The sequence below is a fragment of the Amblyomma maculatum genome, chromosome 6 (assembly GCF_055883805.1).
Source record: "Amblyomma maculatum isolate TAMU_Amacu chromosome 6, ASM5588380v1, whole genome shotgun sequence".
Taxonomy (NCBI): Eukaryota; Metazoa; Arthropoda; class Arachnida; order Ixodida; family Ixodidae; genus Amblyomma; species Amblyomma maculatum.
In genome coordinates, this window is record NC_139349.1 from 94,079,730 (window position 1) to 94,102,735 (window position 23,006).

General features: G+C 48.7%; 1 protein-coding gene across 1 annotated transcript; it reads left to right on the plus strand.

Moving 5' to 3' along the window:
• Window positions 1–7,840: 7,840 nt before the first annotated feature.
• On the plus strand, window positions 7,841–22,668 carry LOC146186294 (uncharacterized). Its single transcript, XM_084608021.1, has 4 exons — window positions 7,841–7,845; window positions 8,872–9,626; window positions 19,982–20,202; window positions 22,564–22,668. The coding sequence occupies exons 1-4, from the start codon at window positions 7,841–7,843 to the stop codon at window positions 22,666–22,668; spliced, it is 1,086 nt and encodes a 361-aa protein (XP_084464147.1).
• The last annotated feature ends 338 nt before the right edge of the window (window positions 22,669–23,006 follow it).

A 23,006-nucleotide genomic window follows, 5' to 3' on the forward strand; every position in this document is an offset into this window, starting at 1 on the left:
ACTCTCTTCGCGCTACATGTCCTGCCCGGGCCCAGGTTTCTTCATTATTTCCACTCTAACATCATTACCACTAGTTATTTCTATGACCCCCACTGCACACTTGCTATCTATTAACGTCACACCTACCATTTTCCTTTCCATAGCTCTCTGCGTTGTTCTCAACTTAGGTAGCACCACTTTCGTTAGCATCCGCGTTTCAGCACAATAGGTGAATACCGATAAGGTGCAACTGTTATATACTTTCCTCTTGAGCGATAGATACAAGCTGCTAATCATAATATGCGAGTACTTCCCAAAAGCGCTCCACCCTAGTATTATTGTCCTGGTCATTTCCCTTTTATGGTCCCGACCAGTGGTTACTGCCTGTCCTAAATACACATATTCGCCGACCACGTCCAGTGCTTTGCTTCATATTGTCACCTGTTCTTTGGGAGGCTGTTGGAGATTACCATAATTTTGCGCATATTAGTTTTTGTACCCACGTTTCTGCTTTTCCTGGCTAATAATTATTTGCAATTCGTCCTCTGAGTCACTTCACAAGGAAATATCATCCCTGAGTTGCAAATTACTGTCTCCCTTATCCCTAACTGCTCCTATTCCAAGTCTTACGAGTAACGCCCCTTACAACAGTGGCGTGAAACTGTCACGAGCAACGTCGCTTCGTAAACTTAGGGCCGAATTCGACCAGAATCAACTCTCTATTTTTTATTCCGATTGGTGCGATGCAAACGTGACGGCAACATCAGAGGAAAGCATTGAGCGGCCAGTCATAGAAATTTCAAGGTAGCGGATCACTACGCATAGACGATAGCCCAACGGGATCGTAAAATAGGCAGCTAATTTACCCAATCACAATGAACAAAGCCAGAGGACCGAAACAGCCCGAAATGAAATTTTATAATATATATATATATATATATATATAATGGACCCTTAACCTTTTTCCACTTTCCACGTTTTTGACGCGTCTTTAGTACCCACATGTTGACAAAGGGTGTCCGGTGGCTTTCGCGGCAACGAGCGTTTGAAGGCTTACCACCTAGAAAAATCACAAAATTGTCTTTTGTTGGGCTTGTTGGTGACCCATCGAGATGTACTAGTAGCGCAGGCAGACATCGACAAAGGAAAAAAGACGAACACAACGCTAACTTTCAACTGAGGTGTATAGAAAAACAAAAGGGGGGGGGGGGGATTTACACACATTTTCGTAACATGTACGTGACTCAGCCGAAGTCAAAACTTCATATGCGCGTGTACCGGTTTTCTTTCCTAACAAATCATTGAAAAAAAAAAAAAAACAAGTAACAAGAAACAAGCAATCATAAAAACCCAAAACGCAGGCGAAGCATACATCATGAGCGAGCCCATGCCTTACGGCTAAACAATCGATGAAAACGACAAAAAATAAAAAGCCGGGCCTGCTCTCGGTAGAAATTATCCGCATCATTTCATAACGCTGTCCCTCATAGCCTGAATCGCTTTAGAACATTATTGCATTTAGCAAGTCATTGACAAAATGTAGCCACGGAGCAATCCATTGCGGTACTACTTTCTATTCACCTTTCTAACTTATTTCTTTCTACCTTTTTTTTTTTAACTTAATTCCTTCAAGGTGTATGTACCGAGAATGGTAGTTACCGCGCCTTTCCTATATTCTCCTACTCAGTCAATAGCCGCATAAGGTCTGAAATGTGGGGTCTTCAAAGAGGCGGTTCCTATACTGAATATGGTTACCTGATCCTTGGGGAAGACGGCTCGCACGGCGGCCAGCTTACGGTCAGCCGTGGCGCGGCTCTCCCCGTCTAGAACGCTGGAGGCGCGCACTCGCGAGCGAAGCTTTAGCTTCAGCTCGTGCACGAGTGCCTTGGCAAGCGGAGCGAACCTCTGGTCGGCGATGGCCTCAGAGTAGAGCACATTCCATATGGGCGCCAACACGCGTCGGCTGAGGGACAAGCAGCGCTGGTGGTCGGAGCTGGCAGTGCGGATGACATTGCTGCTCGGCCCGTTGGCCATCACTGGAGCCGGGCAAATACATGGATATTCCTATGTATTTCTTCGGCTCCACAGCTTATAACCCTTCTTATGTTTACAGCGTGTACCAACCAGCGGCGTGGGCACGGTGCATGCAAATGCCATTACCACTGCTTCACATTCTACTCGAGATGCGCATCGCTCCAACCCATGGGTATCCGTGGTTGTTTGGTAAAGGCTCTCGCGTTTTCTTACTTAGTTTCGTTTTATGATACCGCGTCTACCTTGCTGGTAGCCAAGAATTGAGAAAACAAATCTTTCTAAATGCTGAAATATGGTTCCAAGAGGCGCGAGACAAATGCGACAACAGCGTGATATGAAATTTGCCGAAAATATCGCAAGCAGAAACTTATATTCGAAGCACAGTGAGCATCCCCTGATGCCAGGATCTCTTTTAAGCCCTCTCCTCTCCGTCTTCTTTTATAATAAGAATACGTCTGTACGACAACCATTTATAGGGAAAGTGATAAACCTAGAAAAAAGGCTGCGCTCTATAGGGGAGTGATAAGCACGTGACAAATAAAGGCATCTGCGTAGTAGGACAATTTGGAGGAAGCAGTTATTTCAAGAAAACATCGCGACGGCACCTGATTCAGGCTGAAGGCTTAAATCTGGCTTTAACGGTCATTGGCAGCAAGAGAGCGTAATATTCGCGCGCGCACCTCGCGTGACGTGCATCCGCAGCACCGCGGCGAACGACTGGACGAGCAAGAAGGGTAGGGCCATTTCACGATAGTGCGGCTTCAGCAGAACGCTCAGCACCGAGCGAACTGTGGACACTGCACGCACCAGCACACCCGGTGGCTCGGAGGATACTGGGAAACCAGCGTACTGCGTGGAAAAAACAATGTCTGAGCAGTTCGGCCGAATTCAGTACACAAGCCTGCAATCAACCTGCTTCGTCTCAGTTTCTGATACTGCTGGGATATTATGTGCCACGAATGGGTGTAGCTTTTGGCCTGAATTCTAACCATGTACGACCACTTCAAGCCAACCTTGCGAAACGAAAGAAGGAAGCTGTTTTAAGGCGAGAGCCTTACATGCTCCCTCAAAGGCGGCGTCGGCGGCGTTTGTTCATGGGCCGAGGTATCAAAAATTGCATAATAGCATCACTTCATCGGAAGATTTCACGATGCATTGAGGCATGCAGGAAATTACGCAGAAACGGGATGACACTCCAGCTAATACTGCACATAGTCTTTATATATATAGTCACGAAGTCTCGATAGTAATTCATCATGAAATAAATATATGACTTGTTGCCTAATGAATAGGCACGTATAGCTAAGTAATGTAAATGAGGGGCTTGTTAAGATGCACACAGAAAAGAAGCCAAGAGTCGGCGAGGCCCAGGAAAGCGTAAGGGATCCCTTTGTTTTATTTTTGCCATTCATGAATTAGTGCTGTCATGAATTTAGTAGAATGATAAATAAATACAAACTAGAAGAAAATCATCTGCATAATAGCTTGCTAGGGTCTTGGTTTTGGCAGTCTTGAAGCCATACGTATAGCGCAAGAGGGTTCGCGCACAGCTTCCCCCCTTCCCTGTTGTTCACGTTCGACGTGACGCTCGCGGTATAAAGGACGTTCCACGTCTGCTGCTATAAATGGGTTACGCTGGTGAACACTTTCAAAGTTCGGATGCATGCAATATTAATATCCAAGAAAGTAGGTTAGACAGCCGTCGATGTAGCTCAGTTGGTAAGAGCACCGGACGCGATATTCGGAGGTCGTGGGTTCAGTTCCCAACATCGGCACGTTGTTTTTCCTTCTACTTTGTATTTAATTTTCATTCTCCCTAAATTCCTGACAGCACTAATTTAAGTCCACTGCAAAAATAAAATAAAATTTCTTGTACGCTTTCCTTGGCCTCACCGACTGTAGGCTTCTTTTCTTTGGATACTTTCAAGACGTGATACATGATATTCATGAGTCATTACATATACTGCATCGATACCCATCATAGCACAATAAATGAAATGAACACATTGTACACATTCTACTTAATCAAATTTGATGATAGTCACGAGACATCAAACATGATATATAACAGCAACAGGCAATGGGAACATGGCAAGGCGTATCTGTTCTCGGAATCGGAGCTAGAACCTTTTGTTGTAGAGAGTAGCGCGTCGTAGAGGAACAGAGCATCGCATCACTGGTCGCGTTAGGTAGGTGTTACGCGAGGGGAGATAGCATCGCTCCCCGGGTCACATGACGTCACTGTGCCAAGGACGTCGCCTATATGTGACCATTGTTAGCACAAGACTGAAAATAATACCACATGGGCTTAATGTTTTAGCTCACACAGAAGCAAGCAGTATTAAGTGTTAAAGGGGTTAAAATGATATGACTAACTTTGAGCAATTCTGAGAGCTATCGCTGCATATTTTGCACAGTAGCTGAAACGGCGGCCAACAGCTCGCCGTCTCTGATAGGCGAGAAGTGCAGAAAAAGACAATGTTTGATTTGGCCTCAGGGTTTGGCATCCCAAAGCAGCTCAGGCTATGAGAGACGCCACAGTTGAGGACTCCGGAAACTTCGTCCACCTGGGGTTCCTTAACGTGCACTGACATCGCACAACACACGGACGCCACTCCGTTTCGCCTCCATCAAAACGCAGCCGATGGCGATCGAGATTAAACCCTGGTAGAACGGTACAACTGATTGCAAGGAAGATGGCATACGAACCGTAGTAGCAGCACTAATCCATATGTGCGCCGGAACCGATGGTGCGAGATGCGCGAGAACCTCTGGAGAGCGCAGCGCTCCCCTCTGAAAAGACGCCCGAGAGGACACGGACAGCAAATCCCGCAGCACGCCCGCCATTCCAGTCATGTCTTCGTCGGAAAGGCGACTCCGCATGTAGATTGCACACCACGACAACAATAGGGTAGTCGCGCCATCTGGAAGATGGTCGCCCGGAAGGGGTGCTTTGGATGGCTCCACCTGAAACACGCCGTAAATGAAGCAACCCCCAATTTGATTGAGACAGTGTACGGAACTTGGTAAAGCTTATCAGGCAGCAGGGTTTCCTGCTTAGTTATATAGTGGAGCCCTTACTACACCTTCAGGGGCTGAAACGTCTTGAAAGGTAAGAATATGCTGATTCCAGATGCCGCCCCCCCCCCCCCCCCCTTTCATATTCATATAGCAAAGGCGCACCCTCGGGGCTTTAAATAAAACACGTATTTCACACAATCGAAAGATAAGGAGAAGGACTCTAATTACCTTACAAGGAGGTCGAAATTACTCCGTAGCCCTCCACTACGGCTCCTCTTTCCGTCTTTCCACTTTCACTCCCACCTTCCTCCCTTTCCTTACGGGGAGGTTGAGGTGTCCACAGAAAACAAGCGAGAGAGATACTGCGCCTTTCTTTTCCTGTGAACCAACTATTATTATTAATATTATTAATATTATTATTATTATTATTCGATTTCACACGTTTATCGAGGTTTTGAAATCTCAAGCATGTGCCCCGGTCTGGTTACCAAGGTTAGAGCCCTTGGTGGCACTTAGATAATTTTAGTGTGCCAAAGCCATACTCGTAGGAGTTGGCGGGCTTTTATTCTACGATGTATTTTGATATATATATTTCGAGGTCTGTTAAAGCCTGGCAATAAATAAAAAAAGCGAATGCCCCCGCTTCAAATTTCGTTCATTAGCGTTGAACGCTTTTAATATTTTAAGCGACAGCTTATACAACTTGTTAGGTCGAAAAACCGCGTAGTTAGGTAAGTATAACTTTAATGACATGCCGACAAACGACGGTTTCATGCATCGTGACGCTGGCCAAGCGTTGACCCGGGGTTATGTCCTACTCTAAATTACCCAATTTCGGCTCGTTCGGGCCCCGCCGGGGTGGTGCAGTGGTAAGACGCCCGACTACTGTGCCGGAGTTCCCGGGTTCGAACCCGACCGCGGCGGCTGCGTTTCGATGGAGGCGAAACGAAGAGGCGTCGTGTGCTGTGCGATGTCAGCGCACGTTAAAGATCCCCAGGTGGTCGAAATTACTCCGTAGCCCTCCACTACGGCTCCTCTTTCTCTCTTTCCACTTTCATTCCCACCTTCCTCCCTTCCCCTACGGCGCGGTTCGGGTGTCCACAGAGCGAGTGTGACAGTTACTGCGCCTTTCCCTTCCTGTGAACCAATTTAACTTTAACTTTTAACTCGTTCGTGGTGGGTCGTGAGGCTTGTGCTTTTCGAGTGCACACCGTTCCTGCTGGACTGCCCATAGTTGGCTATCCTTGTCTGTACTTTGCACAGCACTTTGATGTTCAGGCGGGTATGTAATGGAAGTAGATTTGTAAGAGTCGTCACCACCTATCACCACCACTACTATCATTCTCACGCTATAGAAGAATTAAGATGCGCTTTTCACAGTCCCAAATGTGGCTCAGTTCATTAAACCGCTCGGCTGGGGATCCGAGGATCCGAGGCAAGGAGGTTCGATTCGCACTGGAGACAATTTTTAATGCGAAAGCAATACTCCTTCAGGTGTATCCACTCGTCATGGGACGGTTATGTCAGACTCAGCGTACCAGGACCCTGGCATCCACGTTACTCCTACGTGAATGGGACGGTTGTGTTAGAATCAGCCTACCAGTACCCATGGCATTCACGTTACCCCTATAGGCCACTAAGGCACGTTCATGGGGTTTGGTTCAAGCAGCGCTTTATATATGGGCTGGGGAAAAAGGAGAAGAGGAAGGAGAAAAGGAAGCAGAGGAAGAAAAACGCTCAGTCACCCGCAGCTATTGCTTTCGCTCCATATTCAGTTCAGCAGCGTTGAACCCTTAGATTTTCTTTTTTGTGTGTGTGAGGAGGCCGTAGCTGCGCCTCTTCACTTGCACGGCGCAGAAGCGGCCACCCGAGGATCCGTCTTGGCTGTCAAAGTGTTGCTTCCGCAACAAAACAAAACAAAACATCTGATGGAAGCGATGGATGGATGGATGGAATACAGGATCGTCCCCTTTGAAACGGGGTGGTAGCAGTAGCTATCATGCTCATTTTTCTCCCTATATCTTAATTACTGATTTAGATTGGTTAACTAAACCATCATTCTATTTATTAAATTTTTGTTTCTACATTACTAACATTATGTCACTTCTCTGCTTTTAAGCCACCAATCTTCCAGTCCTTTTTTTGCTAGTTTCCACCGCCGGTTTATTCATCCGGCCCCTGGTATCTCTATACCTCAGAGCTTCAGGAACAGTGACTGCTCCTGCATCAACTTCCGGATGCATACCATTATATTCGAGTATATTGCCACCTGGTGTCTCTGATGTTCTTAGGTGGCACCTGGAAGAAAAGGACGCCGAAGTTGTCTCGCGTGCTGTGCGCGGAACTTTGCCTGCTGGTTCATCTTCGTCCCGTCGTCTTAGTCACGTCTAGCCCTGTTGTCCGTGACATATTTTGGTGGAGGTGCTGGGTTTCGATCCCAGTACATGTCTCGTACACCACCGCATACCCAGGACTCAACTCCTGTGCCAGTCGACACCCCTGTGCACCGTACTAGCCGAAGGAATCAAGGCCTGCCCCCTAAGCACAGGCCGTTGGAGTTCAACATCGCAGGCGCCCCTCGACCGGCTATGCAAGGAGCTCCAACTTACTACACCCTGCAAAATCCACGACTGCCTCAGCCCTTCCACGGCAGTCAGAGAGAAGACGTCGAAGACTGGCTTATCCAATTTGAACGGGTCGCCTCGTTTAATCAGTGGGACGATGCCGCCAAGCTTCGAAATGTCTTCTTCAGCCTGGAAGATGGCGCTCGTACTTGGTACGAGAACCGAGAAGATGCCCTAACATCATGGCGTGAGTTCTGCCGACGAGTTAATGAGACCTATATCAGCGCGGATCGGCGAGAACGCGCAGAAAGGGCTCTACAGTCGCGTATACAGATGCCAAATGAGACTGTGACCATGTATGTGGAAGACATGACCCGGCTCTTCCGACGTTCTGACCCGGCCATGACCGAAGACAAAAAGGTGCGCCACCTTATGCGCGGTATTAAAGAGCAACTGTTCGCTGGCCTCGTGCGTAATCCACCAAGGACGGTTGCAGAGTTTCTTTCGGAAGCTGTCACAATAGAGAGGATGCTCCAGGAGCGGTCTACCACCTACGACAGGCCGGTGGTCGCCGCTTCGGTTGTGGAGCCGTTTTCGGCCTTCGGGGCTACCCCGAACCTACGCGACATCATCCGCTCAGTTGTACGCGAAGAGCTCCAGAAGTTTTTCGGTGCTCCACAGCCGATGGTCGGCGCTGTAGCTAGCATTTTCCGCGAAGAGCTTCAAGCGTTGAAGTCCTCGGTAGCGTCCGCTGATCCACAACCTTTCCCCACGGAGTACCTGTGTCCAACTTATGCAGATATGGCGCGACGCCCTGCCCCTGCTTCGGCGCCATTACCGCCACCCGATCAAGGCTCACTGTATTCCGCACACACTGAGCCGTTCGTCGACAACCGACGACCACCCCAGCGGAAGGCGGACCTGTGGCGCGCCCCAAATCGCCAGTGCCTGTGCTTCCATTGCGGGGAGCCAGGTCATCTCTATCGCCAGTGCCCCTATCGACACCTTGGACTTCACGGATTTTCCATCGACATGCGTCGCCCTCCAATAGCCCAAAGACCCCGAGAGATTGAAGACTACTTAGCGCAGCAGCGCATGGCGCCAACTTCTCAGCGGCAGTCACGATCCACGTCCCCACGCCGACCATCGCCGCAGCCCGGGTCATCCTGGACGGCGCAGCGACGCTCGCCAAGTCCCCACCGGGAAAACTAAAAACAGCGACCTCCGGGGGCGAGGCCGCTTGCAATCGACGTGACGAAGACCCCCTGACAAGGAGACCTGTGAGCGATCTGGATTTTACGGCACCGACGACAATTCCTACGCATGAACATCGACTCACGCTGGACATACCCGTGCTTCTCGACGGCCATAAGGTTAGCGCATTGGTGAACACTGGCGCGGCGTTTTCGATTATAAACGGGAAGCTAGCAACGCTTCTAAAAAAAGTCATGACACCATGGTCGGGCACGCAGATTCGCACCGCTGGCGGACATGTCGTAACTCCTAGTGGCCTGTGCACGGCACGAGTTCAAATTCGCAGCTCCACGTTTATTGTAAGCTGCCTCGTTATACCTGACTGCTCCCGTGACGTTATCCTTGGGATTGATTTTCTCCGGGAGTATGCAGCTATGATCGATCTCCGGAAGCGCACAGTGACATTTTCAACCGAGAAAGCTGCTGATACTGACACCAAGAATCGCCAACGCCGCGCCGCCCTTCGAATGTCCGACGAGAGCGTTTCGATTCCGCCACGCGCCAGTGTTTTTGTGACTGTTACTTGCGACGAACTGCATGACGGGCATGCGGTCGCGGAAGGCAACCAGTCACTTTTGCTCACCCACGGCATCTGTACAGTGCGCAGCCGCATCCACCTCCGCGACGGCCGGTCTGATCTCCTGGTGACTAACTTCACCAACGAACCCCGGAATCTTTTTCGTGCTACCGCTATCGCGTTTGCTGACTCCTTAGCGGATGTTTCTGAATGTTTTACGCTTGGGGCTGTTAGCACTGTGCAGCCCCCACTTGACCGTCTTGATATTAGTCTGGATCTCTCGGACACACAGAATTGTGAGCTACGTGCCCTCCTACTAGAGTTCAGCACTTGTTTTGCGTCCTCATCGAAAGTACGGCAAACGCCTCTCGTGAAGCACCGCATCATTACTCCTGACGACGCCCGCCCTATCCGCCAGCAGCCGTACCGTATCTCAATGACGGAACGTGAAGCGATTCAGACACAAGTTCAGGAGATGCTTTGTGATGGTGTCATACAACCATCCAACAGCCCGTGGTCATTCCCTGTCGTGCTGGTAGAGAAAAAAGATGGGACCCTTCGCTTCTGTGTCGATTATCGAAAGTTGAATGCCATCACCAAAAAAGACGTCTACCCGCTGCCCCGTATCGACGATTCGCTCGACAAGCTTCGTCGCGCCCAGTACTTCTCCTCCATTGACTTGAAGAGTGGGTACTGGCAGATTGAGGTCGATGAGCGGGACCGCGAAAAAACAGCTTTTGTCACCCCAGATGGACTGTATGAGTTCAAAGTGCTGCCTTTTGGCCTATGTTCAGCGCCGGCTACTTTTCAACGCATGATGGACACCGTCCTCGCCGGCCTCAAATGGCAAATCTTCTTAGTCTATCTCGACGACGTTGTCGTATTCTCTGAAACCTTTGAAGAACGCCTCGAACGCCTGCGCGCAGTGATAGATGCCCTCCGGTCAGCTGAATTGACGCTTAAGCCCGAGAAGTGCCACTTTGGCTACAAAGAGTTGAAGTATCTTGGTCACCTTGTGAGTGCCGCAGGCGTTAGGCCAGACCCCGACAAAACTTCTGCTGTCGCCAAATTTCCCGTTCCTGCAAACAAGAGAAGTTTGAAACGCTTCCTGGGTATCTGCACGTACTACCGCCGCTTCATCGCAGATTTTTCCAAAGTTGCCGCCCACCTGACTCGCCTCACGCGCGATGATACACAGTTCGTGTGGGGCGCCGAGCAACAAGAGGCTTTTGCGGAGCTGCGCAGCCGACTGCAAACAAGCCCTGTTGCGCACTTTCATGAAGACGCGGACACCGAAGTTCACACCAACGCCAGCAATATCGGCCTTGGCGCTGTACTCGTTCAACACCAAGCTGGCGTCGAAAAGGTAATAGCGTATGCCAGCCGCATACTCTCCCGCGCCGAGACGAACTACTCCACTACGGAAAAGGAATGCCTTGCGGTTGTGTGGGCAACCATGAAATTTAGGCCTTACCTCTACGGCCGCCAGTTTAAAGTTGTCACCGATCATCATTCCTTGTGCTGGCTGGCTAACCTCCGCGACCCATCGGGGCGCCTAGCACGATGGAGTCTTCGCCTCCAAGAATTTGAGTACACCATTGTGTATAAACCTGGCCAGAAGCACGAAGATACTGACGCGCTGTCGCGTGCACCCGTCGGTTTAGTTGATGAGAGCACGGACGACGAGAGCAGTTTTCTTGTACTGGTGAGTGCTTCAGACATAATAACCCGACAGCGAGCTGACCCAGACCTTCGACCTGTCATTGACCACCTGCAGGGTCGCTCTGCTGATATCCCTCGGCAATTTGTTCGGAACCTGTCTGCTTTCTGTGTCCGGAATGGCGTTCTATGCAAACAAAACTCCAGCACTGTTGACCGAGCGTTCCTCCTCGTAGTGCCAGCCGACCTCCGTGCCGATATCCTTTTTGCTTGCCATGATGAGCCCACCTCTGGCCACTTGGGCTTTGCACGCACACTCGCCCGAGTTCGTCAAGCCCATTATTGGCCTAAACTTGCTAACGCCGTTCATCGCTACGTCAGAGGCTGTCGTGAGTGCGAACGTCGAAAGGCACCACCTCTCAAGCCAGCGGGTTTGCTCCAACCTATTGCGCCTCCCCGAACACCGTTTGACCAAATCGGCATCGACCTTCTGGGCCCATTTCCGCTGACATCGGTCAGTAACAAATGGATTATAGTCGCGACCGACTATCTCACACGGTATGCTGAAACCAAGGCGGTGAAGCGTGGCACGTCATCTGAGATCGCCCATGTTTTTATGCAGCAAATCGTGTTGCGCCATGGCGCACCGTCCCAAGTAATCACCGATCGAGGCACGGCGTTTACGGCACAACGTATGCACGACGTATTTGAGCTGAGTCACACGAGCCATCGCAAAACCACTGCTTATCACCCACAGACGAATGGCCTCACGGAGAGACTCAATAAAACGATCGCAGACATGATAGCAATGTACATAAACTCCCAGCACGAGACCTCGGACGAGATTCTCCCGTACGTCACATATGCCTACAACACTGCCATCCAAGAGACAACGCGTTTTACGCCATTTTGCCTGCTCTATGGACGCGACGTTCAGACGATGTTAGATGCCATGCTTCCGTGCTGCACGGATAACCCTCTCATCCCAGACGCTGAGCAGTTTGCTCAGCGCGCCGAGGAAGCACGTCAACTTGCCCGCATCCACATTCAGCAACAACAGGGAAAGGATACACGTCGCTACAACCTCGGTCATCGACACGTCACATACCAACCAGGAGAGCAAGTTTGGGTGTGGACACCGGTGCGCCGGCCTGGCTTTTCTGAAAAACTGATGTCGCGATACTTTGGACCTTACAACGTTCTGCGCCGTGTCACAGAAGTGACATACGAAGTCCTTCCAGCGGGTACTGTGCAGACCTCGCGTCGGCAACCACACTCCGAGGTGGTGCACGTTGTCCGCATTTCACGCAGTAATGTGCAGTGTACTATGCAATCGTTTAGTTGTGTAGGGCACCGCCTCCGTTTTATATTGGTTTTCTGTACTGACTTGCATCGCCCATCGCTCGCGCCCAGTCTGTGCTTTCGTTTTTTTTTTAGGAGGGGGAGTAATGCCACCTGGTGTCCCTGATGTTCTTAGGTGGCACCTGGAAGAAAAGGACGCCGAAGTTGTCTCGCGTGCTGTGCGTGGAACTTTGCCTGCTGGTTCAACTTCGTCCCGTCGTCTTAGTCACATCTAGCCCTGTTGTCCGCGACAATATTATGGTCAATTGTTTCATTGGAGTTACCACATACAGCACATGCGTCATCTTCATTGTTAAATTTCTTTTTGTAGCTGCGTGTTCTAAGGCACCCTGATCTGGCTTCAAAAAGTAGGGCACTGCCTCTTGAGTTATCAAAGAAAGCTTCTTTCCTGATCTGCATTTCCACTTTCGGTATAATTCCACACTGTTTCTTTTCCATCGAATTTATTCAATTTTTACCTTTTGTGTTTTTCACCTGTTGCTTAATGCTCTTTATTTCTCCGTCCTTGTGACTAGCATACTTACTAGTTAGTTTCCTAGTTCTTTTCCTCCATTGTGAGTCAACGCTTTTTAAGTACAGGTATTTAAATACATTAGCTGCCCATCTGTTACGGTCCAATTTCCTCAGGCGTTCCTGATATAATATTTTACTCTGAGCTTCCCGTACTTCGAAAGATGCCCAGCCCATATCTCCCTGTACCGCCTCATTTCTGGTTTTGCCGTGGGCACCTAGTGCTAATCATCCAACGGCTCTCTGAATTATTTCTAATGTCGACTGTACCTCTGATTTTAGGCAAAAAACCGCATTTCCGAAAGTAAGTCAGGGCAACATAAATCCTTTCCAAATACCCCTCAAAACCTCATACTTGTTGTATCCCCACAATGCCCTTTGCTTCATTATCCCGGCATTTATTCGCCCTTTGGCCTTAAGTGATTGCTCATGCTTTCCAATGTATGCCAATCCTTCGTTTACCCATACCCCCAGATATTTATATTCTGCTACTCTGGATATTTCACGGCCTTGTATTTTAAGACTCTGATCAGTTGAGCCGTTGAAAATCATCAGACCCGACATAACTGCGCTAAAACGGAAGCCTAGAGCGTCCACTTCGTCTCCGCAATGCTTACCTAGAGTTTGCAATTCTCCCAGACTCTCAGCTAGCTGCACAATATCATCTGCATACATCAAACTGGGGAGGCGCTACTCTACCGCCTTTCCACCTAATCTATATGACAGGTTAAAACCTAGGTTACGGCCTTGTATCTTCCGTTCCAGGTTTATCATATAAAGCATGAAAAGCCGCGGTGATAGAGGACAGCCTTGTCTTAATCCTTTACATACTTTAACATCTTCCATACTTCTTATCCCTTTCCATGTAATTTCCACTTTGTTATCCCGGTATGGTTTGGTTTGTGGTGTTTAACTTGCCAAAGCAACTCAGTCTATGAGAGACGCCGTAGTGGAGGACTCCGGAAATTTCGACCACCTGGGGTTCTTTACCGTGCACTGACATCGCACAGCACACGGGCACCTTGCTTTTCGCCTCCATCGAAAAGCGGCCGCCGAGGCCGGGATTCGATCCCGCGTCCTTGGGAACAGTAGTCGAGCGCCGTAACCACTGCGCCACCCCGGCAGGGTGTAATCCCGGTATATTTTCCTGTAGGAACTCTATAATAGAGTTCCTGTAAAACTCTATTATCTCATAACCGATACCTTCTTTTAATATGTTCCATAGGAGTTCCCCGTTTACGTTGTCGTACGCCCCGTTTATGTCCAGGAAGGACAAATATAAAGGTCTATTTTCCACTCTAGCGAGGAGCAGCGACACAGCGCCATCTGGTGGAGCTCGACTTAAACGGTTGCTAGGCAACGGCTGTTCCAAGGCCATTTGTACCCACCGGCCACGCCATGAGGCGAAACCTGGCGTAACGTTGCTTTCGCGACAAAAATGTTTCGTGATCACTGCAGAATCTGCACGGGTGAAATGCATAAACTTAAACGTTGCTGTGTTGTCCGTTGGTTGGTTGGTTCACAGGAAGGGAGAGGCGCAGTATCTGTCACCCTTGCTCTGTGGACACCTGAACCGCGCCGTAAGGGAAGGGAGGAAGGTGGGAGTGAAAGTGGAAGGAGAGAAAGGGGAGCCATAGTGGAGGGCTGCGGAGTAATTTCGACCACCTGGGGATCTTTAACGTGAGCTGACATCGCACAGCACAGGGACGCCACTTCGTTTCGCCTCCATCGAAACGCAGCCGCCGAGGTCGGGTTCGAACCCGGGAACTCCGGCACAGTAGTCGGGCGTCTTACCACTGCGCCACCCCGGCTGTCCGCGAGTCGCGTCAGCGAAATTCCGCGAGTGACAGATACTGCGCCTTTCCTTTCCTGTACAAAAAAAAAAAGCCGGAGAACTTTGATGCTGGTTGGTTGGTTGTGGGGTTTAACGTCCCAAAGCGACTCAGGTTATAAGAGACGCCGTAGTGGAGGACTCCGGAAATTTCGACCACCTGGGGTTCTTTAATGTGCACTGACATCGCACAGCACACGGGCGCCTTGCTTTTCGCCTCCATCGAAAAGCGGCCGCCGAGGCAGGGATTCGATCTCGCATCCTTGGGAACAGTAGTCGAGCGCCGTAACCACTGCGCCACCCAGCTCTTTTTTTTTTACTTTATTGCATGAATTGGTACAAATACATTACTAAAAGATCGTGGTTGCAATGCCCCTTGTCTGACAACCCTGTCTAATGGACTTTCATTACCACAAGTTCGCCCATCAGACTCAAGACCTCCTCCGCAGCGTCTTGCTGCTTCAAAATTTCTTTTAGTTTATACACTCTTTCAACAAAATAATCACATACAGATCGTGCATCGACATCACAGTGTCTATAAGCCATCCTACGCCTCCAAATACTGTGAAGGCCCAATAGCATGATGAGGTCATACTGAAAATCATCATTAACAGTTGTCAAGTACCGAATTCCACGTGGCGTCAATGGCAGGTCTTTTTTAAGTGTCCTTTGTAACACATACCAGTAAAACACCGCATCCCAACAATCCAGGAACACGTGCTCAGCTGTTTTAGGTTTCCTACATAGTAGACAATTTGAGCCCCAAGATACAAAAAGGCCCTTTTCTTCCATCCATGTTTTGACTGGGAGGGTTCCTGTATGCAATTTAAAAAAAGAATGTTTTTACGCCCGGTGCAACAGTCATGTTTTTAACTCGTTTGAGCCCGGTCACATGTCTGAGCAGAAATTCTAGACTGAGCGTTTTTGTGGCACATGTGGCTGAGCTGGGTCACTGCGCCACCCAGCTCAGCCACATGTGCCACAAAAACGCTCAGTCTTGAATTTCTGCTCAGACATGTGACCGGAAGCCCAGAACCGAAACCAGGAGTTCGCTGGCGGCCATCTTGGCCCCAATTTAAACACTTAATTGGCTCTAAGTATTACCTAATAAATGCAGATAAACCATTTTGTCAATTGCACACTTTTCTTGCCGCTCTATCCTGTGGTGCTGTTATTTTTCTGATACAGCCATCAGTTCCTCTTCTACAGCTCCGACATGGTCATGCCCATGCGACACTCGCCTATACTAGCTATACGATGCTTACGAATTAAAAACTATGACAGATACAGCGCCTTACCAATTTCAATTTTTACTCTCTATTCGTGTAGTAATTGTTCTTTCACGGGTCAAATGTTCATGCTGGTATCCGTACTCTCGTGCAATTCTTTGAGTCGGAAAAAACTTATGCTCACTAGGAGGAATGCTATGCTACAAAGGAAGCAGTCTCAGTCACAGAAGCGCTTTACATTTATTGCTCAGGAAATATCTTATTCTTCCTAGAATTTAGGGTGCTTCACCAGTATGACATTCACGAACCGAAGAGGATATTGCTCGGATTCCGCACTATTATATGCGTCTTTTTCACTTGTAGGTATTGATGAACTTGTTGCTAGTATCGCACCTTTCGTTGTCCTCCCATGTATGTACTACAGTGAGTGTGTGTGTATATACAAGTACCTATGTGTGTGGAAGACAATACATTCCCTCCACTGTTCGTGCGTGACAATCACTGTTTTATACATTTTTTTAACATCTTTTCAGAATATGCAGCTGTATTTGGAGCGCAGCTAAACACGAAGAAAGGTAACGCACTCCGCTTCGGTCAGTACGGGGACCCTTTAGCCGCCGCCGTACCGTTTGTGGACTCAGTGCGCGTATTGGGCGTGCTGTTTGAGCCAAGTGGGGTCTCTCCACGCACCTGGAACGTAGTTCCCTCGCAAGCAACGCACGCTCTTTCTGACGCAGCGTGTTTCAACCTCACGTACAATGCTAAAGTCAGTGTCATCAAGACACGAGTGTGCGCTTTCACCCTTTATGCGGCGCGTATCCCAACAATCCCGCGCCGTGTGGCGAACCGACTCGCGTCCCTTATAGGGACTTTTGTTTGGGACGGCAGGACAGCGCTAGTCGCCCTTTACATACTACACCTTCCGAGGAGCAGGGGAGGCCTTGGCCTGCCGTGCATCCCGACAGTGGCTCAAGTACTCGCGTTAAGGCTGGTGGAGAGGCTGTTAGCTGACCACTCTTACCCTGTTCCCTCGCTCACCCTGTACTGGATGAGCACGGCGCGTCGTCGTGTGCTTACACCCAAACATTACCTCGGCCCACAGGCGGACAGACCTCTGCCTTTTACCGCGAGGTTGCCGAGGCAAAGTAGACTCTCGCTGCTGACTTGTCAGGTGTTAATGTGGGTGACCTACCAACCATACGCATCAGCGAACTAGTTGCCGTTCGAAGGCTTTCAGCTACTGAGCAACGAGAGACCGCTGTACACAAATGGCGAGCGTGGGCAGCTTGTCGGCTGCCGAATAAAGTACGAGATTTTGACTGGCTTAGGCGCTGGGGCGTCCTGCCCACGAGACAGCCCCTTGCCAGATGGGGTATTGTACCCAAAGACCAGTGGGCCAACGGCGGTGCTCCCGAGAGCCTCTCGCATGCTCTTTTTTAGTATGTGACTCTGCGAGAGCAATGTGGCGGCTCGCATATAGGATGTTTAACGTCCAGATGAACCCCGGTAGCAGGCGCCGGCGCAACCCTTTTGAACACCATGTGTTCACTGTGGTTCTGTTTCTGTTGTGGCGTTGCAGGTGCCTCGCTGAGGCGCGCCGCACTCCGGCCCGCGCAATGTACCGAGCCTTGCAGAGGCTGCGCCTCGTCATCTGGAAGTATCTGTCTGGACGGTTAGAAACAAAGGGCGAGGCGCGGTTTCTGCAGCGCTGGCACTCGCGCTTCTATGTTGTACGGGGGAGCAGTCTTGAGATGCCTGTCGTCCTTTATTAGAACCCCCCCCCCCCCAACCTCTTTCTATTGTTTTCTCCTCACTGGGGAATCATGTTTATTTTAGTTTGTTGTATGTAAGTACCCTGTACTGTTTTATATAGTGCTTTGGTCTGCGAGTAATGTGCGTTATTGTATTTATGTATGTACACAATAAAATCTTTTTGTGCGAGTTGAGGAGCACGCGCACGCTTCCGCCCGAGCTTTTCTTCCCCGGATTCCTTCTACGTCCTCACTGATTTAGGGTCTTCCTCTCCAATAATAACATATACATATATACTACAGCATTTGCGCCGAAGGCTACAAACCATGTCATTTAATAATCCAGCTGTGCTTCAAGCCATTGAGCCAGAGTCCTTTTCAGCTCAGTGCATATTTTGCAGCCAGAAGGCAAACTTTATCATATGGCATGGGCTTGCCAGCAAAACAGTCTAGTTATAAGAAATGAGCCAATGTGGGAGGGCCAGGAGGCGGCCCTGTCCAGCTGGGACCTCTTGGAACAATGAGACCTCGTCGAAAGAGCACGGACGGCGGCTTTTACCAATGGTGTCCCGGACTAGGGATCCGACCAGCCTTCCCTTAACCTAAATCTTAAACTGATGTCAATAAATGTTTTCATCATCATCATCATCATCTCTGGTGAGTTAGACGTTGCGACTCTTGCATCTTTTTGGGTAATACGGAATTCCCAGAGCTGCTTTCGTTTTTGAAACAAAACATTCTCCGAGACCACAGTAGAATCTGTACTGCAGAAATGCGTAAGACTGAGAGCTGCTGTGCTGTCCTCAAGATGTGTCAGCGTGATTCCGCGAGTGACAGATACAGCGCCTTCCCTTTCCTATAAACCAATTATGGAACGCCGGTGAACTTTGATGCGGTTAACGGAACGATGGTTGTGTTCGACAAGGGACGTGCGATGTACCATGTGTAGCAGCAACGCTCAGGTTCTCTCACTTCTGCACTGCAGTTTCCGCAGTTCCCTCTGAATTTTATTGCGAAAGCAATACTATGCCAGGTCTAACCACTCGTCAGTGTGTGCCGTGTCCGTGTCCGTGGTCTCCTGGCAGGAGCTGCCAACTGGGTCTCTGGTTTCACATGGGACAGTTATGTCAGAATCAGCCTTCCAGGACCCTGACATTCATGTTATCCCTATAGGCCACTACGGCACGTTCATACGGCTTGGTTAATGCGGGGCTTATTATGTGGGCTAGGAAAGAAGAAGAAAATGAAGAGGAAGAACGCTCGGTCTCCCGCAGCTAAGGCTTTCGCTTCATATTTGATTCAGCAGCGTAGACCCCTTCTAATTTTTTCATCTGCAGCAGACTACCTTTCCTTTACACACTTTACCCATTCCCACCCATTTGTGCACGCGAATGACGGCCTTTCCCACTCGTTCAGCTTCAAACATTTCATATTTCCCGCCACCGGAAGCTCTGCCTATGTTACCGGAAGTTGAGTACCACATGACACCTATTGGACGTCGACATTACCCCTCCCGGCTATTTTGACGTCTGATTGACACAGGTGGCCGTAATTATTTAAGTAATTAACCCATATCAAACATTTTGTCGTTTGCATACATTTCTTTAATTCTCTATCCGAATGGTATAATTCGTTTTCCGATATACTAACTAGTTCCTCTTTTACAGCACCGATAAGGTCATGCCCATGTGGAACCCGCCTACATAGCCATACAATGCTTGATTGGCCGAAGATGCCGCCAGAGTACAAGAACAACTGGCCTGCAACTAAGGCGTCAGTCCCACCTTCCAGGTCTATCCCCAAAGAGCCGGATAGTCCCTCTGTTGGGCAAATAAAAGTTCTCTCTCTTCCTTATTAATAATCGGGGACTGTGTAAACAATTGTATCATGGTAATTTGTGGTTGTAGTCACCGATGATCGATTGGTATGTAATAGACCGTGGCGAAATAATCGAATCACTGCAAATAATTATTAATAACATAAATTAAGAATAAAATTGGAAGAAAAGGATTCCAATGTGTGAGGTACTCAGAATGTAACTACAATGCTTGAAATGCTAATTAAGAGTGTTTAGAACGAATAAGTTATCAACCAAACCAAACCAAGTTCAGACAAGGTGTTTTATCACATTGCCTCAAGCCTCAATTCACTGCACGCGTATACGTAGGACCCTCAAGCCTCAACTCACTGCACGCTTATACGTAGGACACGGCTATCAACTATGCCACTCGAGGCTATGTACTTTTGGCGGTCACGCTTTGCACGGGCAGGACATGAGTACCTGCAGCTGCCTCCTGTTGCCACCCACCACCCGGAGCTGTGTGCGCAGCACAGGTTGCAGGCCGAAACGCAGGGACAGGAGAAGCAGCAGCCTCACCACGCCCTCGTCCAAAGGATCCGGCTGCAAAATCTCCCAGGACGAGTTGAGTGCTACAAACAGGCGCAGAACTTCCGAGCGCAGATCCTGCAAATCATCCGGTTGTCATTCCATGTTTGTCTTATGAGTTTATTTATTTATTTTTATTTATTTATTCAGATACCATTAAGGCTCGCTGGGGGAATTACATGGGGGGGGGGGGGGGGTGTACATAAGCCAGTATACAATTATTTGTTAAACAAACAATCAATCAAGCAAACAAACAACAAAAAAGAAGAAGCAATGGTGATGGTGAAGTAGACTATAAACAACACAACTAGAGATAACATAGCATTATATCCTTGAAATTGAGTATAATTGGTGGAGTTAGTTCATTCTTTATCACCTGTCGTAATTAAAAATGCTCAGGCAGAATATCTGCTCACCGGGTGATCTTATCAGGTCGTCTATTCTGGTGCGTTTACATAAGTATCAGTACGTGACATATCTAAAAAGGTCTGTCAGACGCGGCTTACATACAAGCTCTCGTTTTCGCTTTTGTTCATTCGAAATTTCGAGAAATGAAATGGGTTCTAAGTGTAACGATTGAATGTTGAACAGGAATTTAAAGTGGTAGTTGTGGTGGTGGTGGAAGCACTGCCACCACCACCAGAAGGCGAGCATTGCAATGCGTTATTGTGGTTCTTTCATAAAAGAAGCAAATAGCCACCACCACCACCACCATTTCACGTTTTCATCTCTCCAAATGTCGAGCACTTTTTTTTCGCGCAAATTCCCACTTAAATTGGCGTAGTTTTCACGTTGCATGCTGCATCCTAGCATACCGTACTTCCTAACTGTGAAAAGCGTCCATTTATAATAAATAAAAATGAGTGCTACTACAAAACAGCAGCTACTAGTAGAATACCAATATATACTAATACTATATATGCACTGGCTGCAACTTCGGTTAACGCTTACAGAACCAATCCCTCCAGTTTTACGAGGATATACTGTGACTCGATAGTTTTCGATTCATCAGCTCTTCCATCAGTCACGAGATTATAGAATAACCGGCATGACACGAAAGAAACAATGCTATCATGCCGGTTATTTCATAAGCTCGTGACTGATGGAAATGTGTGATAAAGGTGTGATGGAATACATTTAGCACATTTAGTTAACTAAATGTATTCCATCACACCTTTATCACACATTTCCATCAGTCACGAGCTTATGAAATAACCGGCATGATAGCATTGTTTCTTTGTTTAATCTAAATGTATTCCGTCGCACCTTTATCACACATTTCCTTTAAGCTGTTATTTACCGTGACTCCGCTCAAAATTATGTTTTATTTACTTTCGTGCAGCTGCTTGATGCGTTTCATTTACCTCTGCCTGTTATGTTTTTTTTTTATCTCCCATTTTCTGTTTGTGTTGTGCGTTAGGTTAAAAGCGCTACAGCGCATATAACACTAGTCAGGTTACACGTGCATTCTATTTTATTTCGTGCGTTAATCCGTGCCGCGCAACCTTTTTGTTATTGTATGTCCGTGCCGTTTTATCTGTCCTTTTGTACCATTTTCGCATGTTCATACATTGTTTATCATGCACTAAAGTCATCCCTATACGCCCTGCATATAATATTGCCACCTGGTGTCCCTGATGTTCTTAGGTGGCGCCTGGAAGAAAAGGACGCCGAAGTGGCCTCGCGTGCTGTGCGCGGAACTTTGCGTGCTGGTTCAGCTTCGTCCCGTCGTGTGTCACGTCTAGCCCTCTTGTCCGCGACATATTTTGGTGTCGGCGCTAGGTTTCGATCCCAGTACATGTCCCGTACACCACCGCATGCCCAGGACTCAACTCCTGTGCCAATCGACACCCCTGTGCACCGTACTAGCCAAAAGAATCAAGGCCTGCCCCCTGAGTTAGTCACGTCTAGCCCTGTTGTCCGTGACAATATAACCTCCCTCCCCCCGTCGGCTCATTACACAGTGCCCAACAGGCCTGTAATTTATTTCAAATAAATAAATCATGCCAATATTCATGCTTTAGGCGATAATTTTATTGCGGAACACTAAACTAATGGATTCACGCTAGCATCTTGCTTCTCTCGGCATCGTTTAGCCAATCGCTCTGCCACCACATTTTCAGGGACGTGGCTGTTCGCTTACAGAGTTCGACCCCATTTTAATATCCTGAGCTGCTAAAATCGCATCAAGTTTAACTGAAAACTAAATAGACAAAGTATGCAGCATAACTTCGCTGTGGTCATAAGGACACTGGAAGGTAATTCAATGATTCCTGTGGACGCATAATGAGCGGTACCAGTCGCTGAACGCTGCATGCCACATAAAAACTGTCACCAATGTTTCAGTGAGCCGTACTGTTCAGCAACATGAATATGCAGAGATATCCGTACCCATTTTCGGACACTCTCAGTACCCGTGGAAAAGGAAACGAATAACGTTCAACTCGCCTTCTCGGTTTTTTCCAGAAGATTCATGCAGCTGTTGTGGTACTGCCGGACTGCGTCGACTGCGTATTCCGGTGCCAGGCCTGTCGTAACGGGTTTCCGCTCTCCCGCGGGATATTGGGCTAGAGCCGCTTGCTCGACAAGCCGCTCCCAAGACCGGGCCACGTCCTCGCCGAAGGTGCGCGCGCCATGCGGCGAGCTCCAGTTGTGACACACGTATTCGTACAGGTCCCGACACGGGTCCAGCTGGCTACCCGGAGGCGAACGACCCTCCATCACGCCGTCGTGTGGACCCGACGCCAAAAGGGGACCACGAGAGTGACCCAACTGTGACGACAAGCGTAACAGTGCGGAGTTCAACAACACAAACCCAACTGCGTGCACTGTAGCAGAGAGATCTACAGTTGCTTTCGTCCTAATAGTTTCGCGTTTCGGAGCATATTTGCGATTAGCCTTTACTGGAA

What these genes read in the sequence shown, in the direction of transcription:
- LOC146186294 (XM_084608021.1), top strand. An exon ending in TGTGCAGCCCCCACTTGACC is followed by an intron (nt 9,627 to 19,981) that starts GTCTTGATATTA and finishes TTGCACGGGCAG; the next exon opens with GACATGAGTACCTGCAGCTG. An exon ending in TCATCCGGTTGTCATTCCAT is followed by an intron (nt 20,203 to 22,563) that starts GTTTGTCTTATG and finishes GGTTTTTTCCAG; the next exon opens with AAGATTCATGCAGCTGTTGT.